This window comes from Microtus ochrogaster, chromosome 1, assembly GCF_000317375.1.
Source record: "Microtus ochrogaster isolate Prairie Vole_2 chromosome 1, MicOch1.0, whole genome shotgun sequence".
Taxonomy (NCBI): Eukaryota; Metazoa; Chordata; class Mammalia; order Rodentia; family Cricetidae; genus Microtus; species Microtus ochrogaster.
Window position 1 is genome coordinate 93,557,943 of NC_022009.1, and position 12,755 is coordinate 93,570,697.

At 42.1% G+C, this 12,755-nt stretch overlaps 1 protein-coding gene across 2 annotated transcripts in view; it reads left to right on the forward strand.

The window, feature by feature from the left end:
• Positions 1–1,209: 1,209 nt before the first annotated feature.
• Positions 1,210–12,755, forward strand: part of Hspa4l (heat shock protein family A (Hsp70) member 4 like) — a 49,996-nt gene continuing 38,450 nt past the window's right edge. Inside the window, exons 1-3 of one of the 2 annotated variants that reach the window (XM_005343928.3) lie at positions 1,210–1,523; positions 7,012–7,069; positions 9,404–9,544. In XM_005343928.3, coding sequence (XP_005343985.1) covers positions 1,417–1,523; positions 7,012–7,069; positions 9,404–9,544 — 306 coding nt within the window. In that variant the 5' untranslated portion in view covers positions 1,210–1,416. The remainder of the gene's footprint in view (positions 1,524–7,011; positions 7,070–9,403; positions 9,545–12,755) is intronic. The other variant, XM_013348624.2, reaches the window with a different exon arrangement.

Here is a 12,755-nt window from a genome sequence, read left to right on the forward strand (position 1 = left end):
AAGGGCCGATGTACCCAATCCCTGCTCTGTGCGCGCACAGTTGGCTGGGAAGCCAAGTCGCGAGGTCTCCTAGGGAAGTGTTGAGTGGGACTAAGCATGCCTCCTGCAAACTCTGGACGAGAAAGGTTCTTTAAAGACACTGCAGTTGAGGCAAAAGTGACCTTCCAATTGACTTGGTGTCGTTCCTGAAATGTACTTCGCATTCATTGTAGTAACAACAGCAAAAGCTATTGCCACACTTGCTGCTGTTGCCGTGACCGCGGTGCTAATAGTGAAACGTCTGTGTAACTTAAGAAGGGGCACAAACAGGGACTCTGAGAGTCCTCAACATGCGGATAAAAACTCCGCGCCTGCTGCCGGGGTAGACCAGGAGGCACACGAAAACTTGGAGGAGATACAACAGGGCTTACACGAGGAACTGGAGAAGAAGGGTGAGCAGAAGCATGAAGAACTGGACCCTAAAGAAGAGGACACCAAAAAGGAGCTAGAGGAGAAAGAACGGAGTTCGCGCTGGAATGTGCACGGAAAGGAGCAGCCTTCGTAAGTGCAAAACTTGTCCAAGCGCACAGGCAGCACGCGGCCCACGGCAGCCTCTTTTCTGCAGCTCACTGGGCAACAGGTCAACGCCTAGAAGAAGGGCTTTCATGGCGATGCCACTCAAAGGCAGAGGCCAGGGCCGGGCGCAGCGGGGTGGCTGGGAGGCGGGCGTGGCCGGAGCACCGCACAATGGGCTCCACCTCACAGGGAGGCGGGCCGGAGGCGCCTCAGGGCGAGCCGCACTTGGGCCCCTCGGGGCGACGAGGCCGGCAGGTGAGCGAGCATGCGCGGCTCTCGGGGACCGCGGGAAGATGGGGGCGGGCGGACGGTGCTAAGGATTGCGACGCCGTGGCGAGCCGGGCGGCCGTGCTGAGAGCGGCGCTCCGGAGAGCCGCGTCCTCTGGCCGCCGCCCTCGCCCCCCCCCCGGTTGCCCGGAGACCGCTTGGCCTCGCCTGGCATCGCGCGACCGCCCGCCCCGCCCCTCTCCGCGGCTCCGCGGCCTCCCCCTTTCCCAGCTCCTTCTCGAACCCGGTGCTGCGCAGCGAGCCGTTGCCGAGCGCTGACGAGAGCGGCCGAGGGCGAGGCCGCCGAGCCGCAGCCGACCGGTGGCTCGCGCCTCCCGGGGCCGAGCGCGCAGGCGCAGAGCGCAGTAACTGCCGGTTGGGGGCGGCGAACCGCAGTGGCGAGGAGGCGGCGGGCCCGGGCGGAGGCGGCGCGGCGCAGGCGGGCGGCTCCACCTCCGCAGTTCCGACGCCCCTGCCCTAGATTCTCTAACTGACGGAGAGCGGGGCCTCTCCTTTGCTTCTCTCAGGAGTCGCAGCGCCCGCGGTAGCGGCCCGCAGCGGGACGCGGTCCCCGCAGCCCGACCCGGAGGCGGGATGTCGGTGGTGGGCATTGACCTCGGCTTCCTCAACTGCTACGTCGCGGTGGCGAGGAGCGGCGGCATCGAGACCATCGCCAACGAGTACAGCGACAGGTGCACGCCGTAAGTGCCGCCCGCCCCCCGGGCTCGGGTGGGGTCCGGGACAGGTGCCGCATCGGCAGCCGGGGGGAGGAGGGGGACGACCGTGGGCCGCCTCGCTCGCCCCCGCAGGCGCCCTTGAACCCGCTAGAGCCCCACGGCGTCCCGGGCAGGAAGGAAGGACCCCGCTGGCCTGCGCGCCCCGGCCTGGGATGATCCGGTGCTAGCTCTGCGTGTCCCTCCCCCCTCCCCCCAGCTCCCTGAGCGACAGCTTTCCCAGAAAAGTGACCCCTCGCTCTGCACGCTCAGAAAATGAATGGCAGTTATCCTAACCCTAGACGCATTTGTTGTATTTCTTCGGCAGTCCGCCTGTTTCTAGGGGAGATGAGGTGTTGTCCTTGAGAATTTGAGACCATCTGACCGGTTTCCGATGGGGTTAGGTTAATGGTGCGTTCGCTGGGAGAGCCTGGGCAGTGGGAATCTGGGTCGAGCATGTTAATAATCCTGTCGATTAGACATTGCTGGGGTCAGAGGCTACGACCTAAAGTGTGTTTCTACAGAGTGAATGGGTGGTGAGTCAGAGGCGACTCTCCTGTATAAACAGGACTGTGGAGTGCTTCCATTATGAACTTGATGAAAGACTTTGTAGCGTTATGTCATGGAAACGTGGGAAGTTTATTGGCAACGGACACAACTAACACTTGCTTGTGAAAAACTCTTCTTGTGGGCTCCTGTAGCCTGTAATTTTATGAGGCAAATTCTGTTCCTGTACTTTTAAGGAAAGGAAATGATCCAGACTTAATTTTAAAGCAAACTAACGTTAGCCACGATCACTGTTAAACCATCTTTAAATGCTGAGGTTACTACGATCCAGGAGTTGTTTAAGAATATGTCAGTATGCAAACAAGAATGCAAAAGACTATGATTACTTTCCAGATGTAGTCTGGAATGCTTTAGGCCTCCTTTTTTTCAAGATTGACCATCACCTCTCTGTTGAAATTCTAGATGTTTATATAATCAAATGTGGATATAAGTTAGGTAGCCGTCTTAATCCCAGGACCAATAATTTACTCAGGGTTTATTCATTTATTAAGTGTATTATGAGAAAAACGTTATTCTTAAGCTTAGAAATATAGGTACATGAAAAGATAAAATTAAAAATTAGAATTCTATCCAGAAATAAAACTTCTAGACGGTTCTATTTGTTTTTAAGATAGAAAGGGGAAAATAGATTGTTGTTCTGTTCACTAACTTCTCTGTAAAGTATTTCTGTACCATCAGTTAGCATCAGTTTTAGTGTTTTTATAATCATTTTATTAGTTCATCCCACGTTCTACCTTCATGTGTTTATATTTTATTTTTGCAAATAATGTTACAATAACTACCTTTTTGTTTCTTTTTACTTTGCGGGGTTGGGGTTGGGTTTTGGATTTGTTTTGTTTTGTTTTTGATAATTCACATTTACTGAATGATAAGCTAGTATAGTTATTTTGCTTCTAAAAAAATCCAATGACTAGATTTGCTGCTTTGTTTTTTTTAATTAAGTTTGTTTAGGGGTCTATAAGGTTTGATGGTACAAATTAGAAAATAGCCAAACCTAAGACTGTTCTTAAAACTGTAAGTTTTAATACAAGACAAAATAAAATGATTCTCCAGTCATTACGTTGATCTTATAGGTAAGGAATCTGACATTACATAATACAAATAAGTGGTATGAATTTATGATGTTTCCATGCCGTTGGTAGTCTTTTTAGTCTATGAGCATTATAAAACTTAATGATCATCACTGAGATCTGGTAGAATTTCATTTATAAAGGTATATTGCAGATGATAGTTTACAAGTTTTCTAGCCAGGTATTCACAATTTAAAGAACCTTAAAATTGTGAATTTATGTTTGTGTTTTGACTAGGTGAATTTTAATTAAGACTATATCCTAAAATATTCTGCCTAATAATCTAATACTATGTATCTACAATCACTGATCAGTTTCTGCTTTTATTTTTTGAGATAAGATTTTTAGTAAGTAGCCCGAAGTGATCTTGGACTTGATCCTCCTGCTTCAGCCTCCCAAATGCTGAGATGAAAGGCATGCATTGCTATGTCTAATACCTGATCAGCTTAAGTATTTGTCTGTGTGGTTTCTGTTAATGGCCTCAAGTTATAAGCTATTTTAACTTTCAATTTATGTTTAATAAGTATATTAAAAACTTACATTATTTTTCCATTTGTTAAACTATTTAATCCTTTTGTCCATAATAAAAGATTGGAAGTTCTTTGTTGTCATTAAACTATATATGTCTAAAGTTTATTTTTCTAAAAAACATGTTTGAGAGCCTATAGCATCAATATGCCATTCTGAGAATGATTCCTCCCTCTTTGTCTTCTACCGTAGCATTTTCCCCAGATAGTTAAGCAGTATTTGGGCTTCTCTTCTCTTAAGAGCTTCTCAAGTCCCTTTACTAATAAGCACTGAAAGTCTCTTAAGAAAGCAATGTTTTCCCAAGTTAGTTTAGCATCTATAGAATCATGTTTTACAGAAACTTCTTGAGATCTGTGCCAAGGCAGCAGTTCTCAGATAGAAGTTACTTTGCCCAGCTGTGGTTGTCACCGTTGAGAGCGGGAGCAGAAAGGGTTCTGTTAGCATCTTGTGGGAAGAGGCCAGCGGACTCAACTGGCACAGTGCACACCACAGCCCCATTCACTCAACAGAAGGAGCATCTGGCCCGGAATATCAGGATTGCCATGGTTGAGAAACTCTGCTTTCTGGACACCCTGACACTGTAGTTGAAACAAACACATTGCTTAGCCAAAGTGGCAACATGAGAAGAGAGTCATAACGGCTCTCCAAGGAAGTGGAGATGGACTCTTGCTTGCTTTCCGTTGTGTGGCCACAGAAGGCCAAGAATGCTGTGATCTAGCCTAGGAAGGGAAAAGAAAAAGTAGGGATATTTTTAAAGCTTAAGTGGAAAAATTGAGAGGAGCAGCCAGATGTAGAGATGGCTGAATTCAAAGACCAGAGGGCCTCAGTGTGATAGGTCAGCACTTAGCAAGCCATGCTCTGAGATACAACCTTTGTTTCATATTATCCATCACCATACATCGTTCTCTCCATTACTCGGAAACTTAATGAATTTGATTACTGGATGCAAACATTTCAATTTATAATTGGGTTGTTGAGGCCCTATATAGTCTGACCTGGATACTATCTTAATCAAACCCAACTATGAAACTAATCAAGTTGTATTCTTCCTAATTACCCTTAGGATCCATATTCCTGGTCTTTCAGAAAGTGTCCTTCCTGTTCACCAGGCAGGCAGCACAGTAGAACTTTATATATATTTGTTCTCTGTATAATTTTTATGTCTACTAGCTACATGCGAGTGTACTAACCTGAAATGTGACTAGTTTTGAGGCACAGAATTTTGTTGTTTTAATTTAAATTTTATCTCCCACATGTGAACATTGGCTGCCACATTGAATGGTGCAATGAGGACAATGCCTCGTTCCCTTACAGATTTCACATTTGGTCTAGAGATTCAGCTGGAGAATAAATTGTATTAGATGGTAATTATACTATGGAGGAAATGGGTTTTTAGATGCTAGGAGATTTTAGGTTGGGAGGATCAGGAATGCTGTTTGTATGGGACTGTCAGGGAAAAGTGTCAACCTAGGAACTTCTAAAGAAATTACTTGGCTCCAGATCCTAGTGGCTGAAGGACAGAGCCTGCCCAGTGCTGGTGTTCTGGCAAGGGCCTCTGGCTGTGTCACAAAGGGGACATGCTGTATGTGGAGGGGGCCTGACATGCTTCTGTAAAATGGGCACTGATTTTCTGAGTTTGGTGCCCCATTATCTGGCTCCTAGGTACTGCATCTCAGAGGTCTGCCATCTCGGTGTCATTATATTTGGGATCAGGTTTTTAGCATATGAACCTTTATAGGGAAACCATATCTAACTTGAGCACCTGTGACAATATGGTATTGGTGCCAAAACTGTTTTTAAATTCTAATGGCCTGGAACATCAGTTTGCACAAGACAGCTATAAATTAAATGCTTTTATCTCTTTTCAAATCTTAATTTAGAAGTTGCTTTTCCTGTGATGTGCCAGGCTTATGTTGGCTCCCTTGGGAAGCCTTACCCTCTCTGAGGAGTGGATAGCAGGTGGGGTGGATGGAAGGTAGGGGAAGTGGAAGGAGGGAGGGAGTGAGAACTGGGATTGGTATGTAAAATGAGAAAAGAATTTTTTAAAAAAATATATAAATTAATTTTAAAAAGAAATTTTTTCTAGACTATTATATGGAGGTAATTGTTCTTTTTCATAATGGTATGTGTTCTGTTGAATTTTTCAACAAATTTTAAATTATTCAAGGATAGAAAGTAGCTTATGTATGTACAGTGTTTGTTGATTGAATAGTTTCTTGTAGTTAAAACTTAAACCTGGAAATATTTTCTTCAATCACATGATAAAAAATGTTAGTCTTTATGTGACATGTAAAATGTAGTGATTAAAATAGCAACAAGTGCCGGGCGATGGTGGCGCACTCCTTTAATCCCAGCACTCGGGAGGCAGAGGCAGGCGGATCTCTGTGAGTTCGAGACCAGCCTGGTCTACAGAACAAGAACCAGGACAGGCTCCAAAGCCCTGTCTCGAAAAACCAAAAAAAAAAAAAAAATAGCAACAAGTATTTGTATTTTTATTGTGCTGATGTGGGATTCCCATCTGTAACCTGTGAATATGTTTTATCACCATTGGTTAATAAAGAAGCTGCTTGGGCCTATGACAATGCAGAATAGAGCAAGGCAGGAATTCCATGCAGAGATAGAGGAAAAGGTATGTGGAGTCAAGGGGAAGCCTTGTAGCCACTGCAAGAGGCAGATTCCAGACACAGGACAGAACCTTACCAGTAGGCCACAACAACTGGCGATACACAGATTAGTAAAATGGGTTAATTTAAGATATAAGAGCTAGTTAGAAATACACTTAAGCCAACAGTGTTGCAATTAATATAGTTCCAGTGTGATTATTTCGAGTCTGGGTGGCCAGAAAATGAACAAGCAACCTCCAACTACATTGGGCCAGGTGTCGAAAGCATTTCTTAACACCTACGTTCTCTCTCCTGGTCCTCACATAACCTGAGCCGGTGTTGTCAGCACTCTCACCATATGGGAAACTGAAGCAAATGATGCTTATGTAACTCACAGAGCCAGAGTGGAAATCTGAGCAGCCTCTCTTTACTAAATATGGTTACTTTTGAATAGGACTCAGGCCATTAGAATTTGAAAAACAGTTTTTCAAATATCGTATTGTCAATTATTAACACAGATTTTTAAATTCTAAAATTTTTATCACTATTCTGTTATTATAAAGTTTAGAAATATGTAAAGTTTTATTTCTACTACCTGATTTTAAAATAATGATCGTTTTCACTATTTTAAATTTACTTTTGTATAAAGAGAACCATATAAACAGTGTACCAGATAAACAGCGGAACTCTTGTTTTAATCTTATTCAGGGCCTGTATATCTTTGGGATCCAGAACTCGAGCCATTGGAAATGCAGCTAAGAGCCAGGTATGTTGCTAGTGTGGCTGTTTTGACTCTGCGAGAAAGTTAACTACATGATGGTTGATTACCATAGCACATAGTTGAGAATTAGAGTCTACACCTTTTATTGTGTCAGACACACTTTGCTGGGTGTGGTGGCTCATCACTATAATCCCAGCTCTTGAGGCAGTATGATTAAGAGTTAAAGGCCAGCATAAACTGCATGAGATACTGTTTCCAAAACAAAGCAAAGAAAATGCAGGGTGGGGTGTAGAAGGTGGAGGAGGAGAAATAAATTTGCTTTAAGTTTTAGAATAATTTTTTATTTTATTTCTTTAAGAATTGTAAAATTGGATGTCCTACTATGGTCACTTCTCTAAGGGGTGGTCTTCTGAATATTTCCGTGACTAGTAATCAATGTTCTTAGTAAAAGAAGGTGGGCGAAGCAAAGGAGAAAATTTCCAGCGTGGCTTAATGTGGATCATGAAATTTAAGTATATCTCTAGACTTCTGAAATGCTATGAATAGAATATTAAAATTTGCCTGTTTGCCCACTAGCTTGTTGGCTTTATATTGTTTTACTTTTCCTTTATTTTCCTTAATTTCCTAAACCAAAGCCCTTAGTTATTTCATATATTTTATGTATAGCTGGGTCTTTTCTTCCTGTTCTCATGTCGGTAAACCTAGCACTAAGGAGGCTGAGTTACCCTGATCAGGAATTCAAGGCTTATCTCAAGTGAGTTTAAAGCCTGATCTACGTGATATCCTGTTTCAGAAAAATCAGCAATTTAATGTGCCATTATTTCCTCGTGACTTTGTGGGAATTATTTACTCATTTATTTAAAAACTTTTGCTCAAAAATTTGAAAGAATGTCATTTAATTCTGCTTTATATGTGAAAGTGTTTTATGTTTTCTACATTCATATTGTATATAAAAGTTAATTATTGCTAAAATAGCTCCTTTATTAATTTTAAACCTCACATTTTGGTGTTTTTAAGAGTTACTTTTTCTGTGTGTGTGTATCTGTCTGTTTGTGCATGAAGAGGTGTGGGGCAGGCACACGAGGCCAGCAGAGAGGCAGGTGCTTTGGAGCTGGAGTCGCACGCCTTGCCTGCCACCTGATGTCAGGGCTGGGATCCAAACTCAGGTCTTCGTGACTGAGCAACAAGGTCTCTCAGCCTCTGTGCCATATTTCAAGCACCATCATATTTTGAGTGCTGTAAGATTAGCAGAAATAACCTTTATTTAAAGCAGTCTGTACTATTATTAATCTCCCATGAGTTAAATTGCCTGAGCACCCCTATGCATTCATCCCATGAGGGAAGTTCCAGATCCCTTTGAAGGTCACTAAGAAAGCAGATACTGCATCTAAGTAGCAGTATATAGTTTGAACAAAACATTAGCTTGTCAAAATACTAGTCATTTACAGTTAAGACTGTTGCTTAGCACTATGCCTCATGGGAGGGATTTTAAATACTGATCTAGGGGTGATTCTTATCAATGGGAGCAGTATATAAGACATCTCTCAAGAAAACAGCCACTGAGAAGAGAGGAAGATAAATGATTTGAAAACAATTTAAATAAAAACATAAAAAATGGGGAAAGGTTTGGAGAAATGTCTCAGGAGCTAAGAGCACACACTGCTCTTGCAGAGGACCAGAGTCAGCTTCCCAGCACTACCAGTAACTCCACCTCCAGGAGATCAGAGTTCCTCTTCTGGCCTCTAAGAGCCCTGTGCTCATAGGCACCCACACCCCCTACATGCACATAATTCAAAATAAAGTATTTGTAAGTGAAAGGAAAACACAACATCAAACAAAATAATTTACTGCATAGAAAGTGCTGAGAATGGGCTGGAAAGATGGCACAGTGGTTAAGAATACTGGCTGCTCCTCTGTTCCAGAGGACACAGGTTTTGTTCCAGCACCCATATGGTGCTTCATATGGAGCTGTACTTCCAGCTCCAGAGATTTGATGCCTTCTTCTGGCCTTATGAGGCACCAGACATCCAAGTAGTGTACAGACATACATGTAGGCACAATACCCATACACCTAAAATTTTTTCAAAGTACTGAAAACAGAGATGATTTGTCAATAGATTTTCACCATATTGTTTGAAAAGTTTCAGGTTTTATACTGTCTCTTTCACTAATTTCTAGGAAAAAAAGAGACTGCAAAGATAACACTTAAGATACATGCATGCTCAACTATAACTTTCTAATTGGACACAAGAGAATGAATAAAGTAAAATTCTGAACTTGAGTATACGAGAATAGGAATTTGGTGGTTTTAAGTATTAGATTATTACCTTATTTTGCCTCATTAACTAATTGATAAATTCACATGTCTATTGCCAACAGATAGTTACAAATGTAAGAAATACAATTCATGGCTTCAAAAAGCTTCATGGGCGATCATTTGATGACCCCATTGTGCAAACGGAGAGAGTCAGGCTTCCCTATGAACTGCAGAAGATGCCCAATGGAAGTGCAGGAGTTAAGGTGAGCTTTGTGTTTGCAAGAGTACAGCTGTGCCCTTAAAGGAAAGAACAATGTGAGAATGTTACTGTTATAACCTGAAGTATAACTTTGTTTCTCTGACAGTACATTTGAGCGTCTATCTGTTCTGGCTAATTTATTGTCAATTGTCACAAGTTATGGAAAGGGGGATCTTAAATTTAGAACGTGCCTCAATTATTGGCCTACAGGTAAGTCTGTAATACAGTCTTCTTAGTTAAAGAAGTGAGAGGATCTAGCCTAGTGTGGTTGTGCCACCTTGGGCAGATAGGGGTCCTGGGACATAAGAAAACAAGTTGTGTAATTCATGAGGAGGAGAAAGCCAGTAAACAACATTCCTCCGTGGCCTCTGCATCAGTTCCTGCCTCCATGTTCCTGCTCTGACTTCCCGGGATGATGGACTACATCTGTAAGATGAATAGACCCTTTCCTCTCCAAGTTGGTTCAGTCATGGTGTTTTATCATAAATTGGGACAACACCTCCATGATGGTCAAGTTTGTAGTAATTTTAGTGAATGCAAAACATTCTGTTGTAGATAGTAACTTTTAAAAACAGTTATTTTGTGTGAAATAGGAAGTGACTATCACTGGGAGAAGGCCAGTAGATGAGACTGGTTGGGAGTAAAGCAGAGCCATGTGCAACTTAGAAGTGTACACCTCCAAAGTAGTAGAGCTGCCAGCAGGTTTTCAGGGTTACAAGAATCTTGTAATATTTAGAAGTGAAGTGGTAAAGCAAACATTCTTCTAAGAAATGGGGTCTAGAAATTGGTCAGCACAAATGAGTGAGATACTATAAACCATAGTCAGTGTATGGCTCAATTCTACTCCTTACAAACCCCATGGTTGAAAATATGTCCACAAAATTTCTGTACATGAATGTTCATAATATTAACGGTGTGATTTGTAGAAATAAAGTTGTCCATTATGATGAAATACACCTATATAGTAAAATAGCATGCAATCTTAAGAGAAAGTACTGATACATGCCACACTGTGTAAGAACTTCAAAAACGCTAAGTAAAGGAACCCCAGTACAAAAGCCCACATAATTTAGTAGATTCTTCTTATTTGCAGTATCCCAGAGTCAGTAAATCCATATGGATAGAAAGATTAGTGACTGCTAAGGGCTAAGAAGAAGGGGAAATGGGACATATAGCTAACAACCATGAGGAGGTTTCTGGTGTGGTGATGAAATTATTGTACAAGTAGAAAGTGGAGATCTATGCACAATTTTGCCGCCCTCTTAAAGTATACTCCCTGAAACTTTATGCTATGTGACTGTGTCTCCCTAAAGCTATTTTGAATAACTCTTAAGCTTGATGTGTCCATGCTATGGATATGCCTGTATTTCCAGTTTTAGAAGAGGATTATGACTAGAGTGGATAGCATGCTTTAATAAAGAGAAAGAAACTGTTGAGCTAGTTCATGGATGCCCCGTCAGAGAGACTTGAAGCCATACTTTGGTGTAATGCGGAAGGTCAAGGTTTGTTAAGTGGAGCTGGATAATGAGCTATGCTAGCAGTAACATAGAGGAAAATTAAGTCAGATATTGGTTAGGTTTTCGTGACCACCTAACAGTCTTAACTATTAGAGATTACAATTTAAGCTCATTAAAAAATTTTGATTTTCCTCTTTAAAACAAAGCAAAAATGTTGAGGATTTATTTAGCTCAGTAGTCAAATACTTGTCTCACAAGCACAAAGGCTTGAGTTTGGTTCCCAGCACTAGGGAGAAAAATCATACATGCACATACATGCAAAATAGATTGTGTGAATGGGCTGAGGAGAGTATGGGTTTTTGTTTGTTTTTGTTTTTTGAGACAGGGTTTCTCCGTAGCTTTGAAGCCTGTCCTGGAACTAGCTCTTGTAGATCAGGCTAGCCTCAAACTCACAGAGATCTACCTGCCTCTGCCTCCCTAGTCTTGTTATTAAAGGTGTGCACCACCACCACCCATCTGAGAACTAAGTTTTTAAAAGAAAACTAACTTTCAAGCAATAAAATTTTGTATATTTGTACTGAGTGGCTAACTGATAGCTAAAGGCTTTGAAAGTGTTGGTTCTGTGTTCCACTGTCTCCCTCTTTGGAAGCTGAGGACTGCTAGTCAGCTCTCTGTATTTTCTTCACTTGCTTTTTTTTTTTTTTTTTTTTTTTACAGATTTGCCTGAATGTTCATCTAACCTTCAAATACTCTTATACAAAGAAGTACTGAGCACCTCATCAGCCTATTACTGTAGGACAATGTGGCTTGGTTCACTGTCTTCAGTGTAATTCATTCCTCTGTACCCCTTAGTTTAGAGGCAGAGATTCAGTAGCATTTGTTGTGTGCTTCTACATGGATTGGAAAACAATAAAAAAAAAACAATTTTAGTGTATCATTAGATATATATTGATTTTTATGTATTTACACATCCAAATATATTGCTAGGCTTGAGAAAATTTTCCAGAATTATTTCAAAGGTTGGTGTCATGGAATAAAGCTGTACTCTGGGATCTATAGGTAAAGAATATAGGCTTATATTGGGTGAATTGAACATCCTTGTCTTGCCAGGCAAGGTGATGCACATCTTTAATCCCAGCACTCAGGAGGCAGAGTCAGGCAGATCTCTGAGATGGAGGCCAGCCTAGACTAGGAGCAAGTTCCAGGATAGCCAGGGCTACACAGAGAAATCCTATCTCAAACAGCAACAAAGCAGTTGTTTTATGCAAGTTCTTCAGATCACTTTGTATTATATTTCATTGGTATTTTGCCTGTGGTATGTCTGTTGCCTTCAGAGGCCAGATTCCCTGAGGTAGAGTGTTATAGATAGTTGGGATGCTTAGCTACCTCTCCAGCCCTGTTCTGCGTTGCTTTTAAATACATCATAAAGGTTAAATTACTTTCAAATACAGGTTCTTGCTCAAACTACTTTTATATTACTAAATACAACCCAGTCAATAAAGTGTAGCCGATATCTGGTCTCCATTAATCTTTAAATTTTATGCCTAATCCAAGTCTGGCAGTGGTAGCACATGCCTTTAATCCCAATACTCAGGAGGCAGAGGCAGGTGGATCTCTGTGAGTTCACTGTAACACAGAGAAACACTGTCTTGGAAAAAAATTATATGCCTAATCCAAGTCTGGCAGTGGTAGCACATGCCTTTAATCCCAATACTCAGGAGGCAGAGGCAGGTGGATCTCTGTGAGTTCACTGTAACA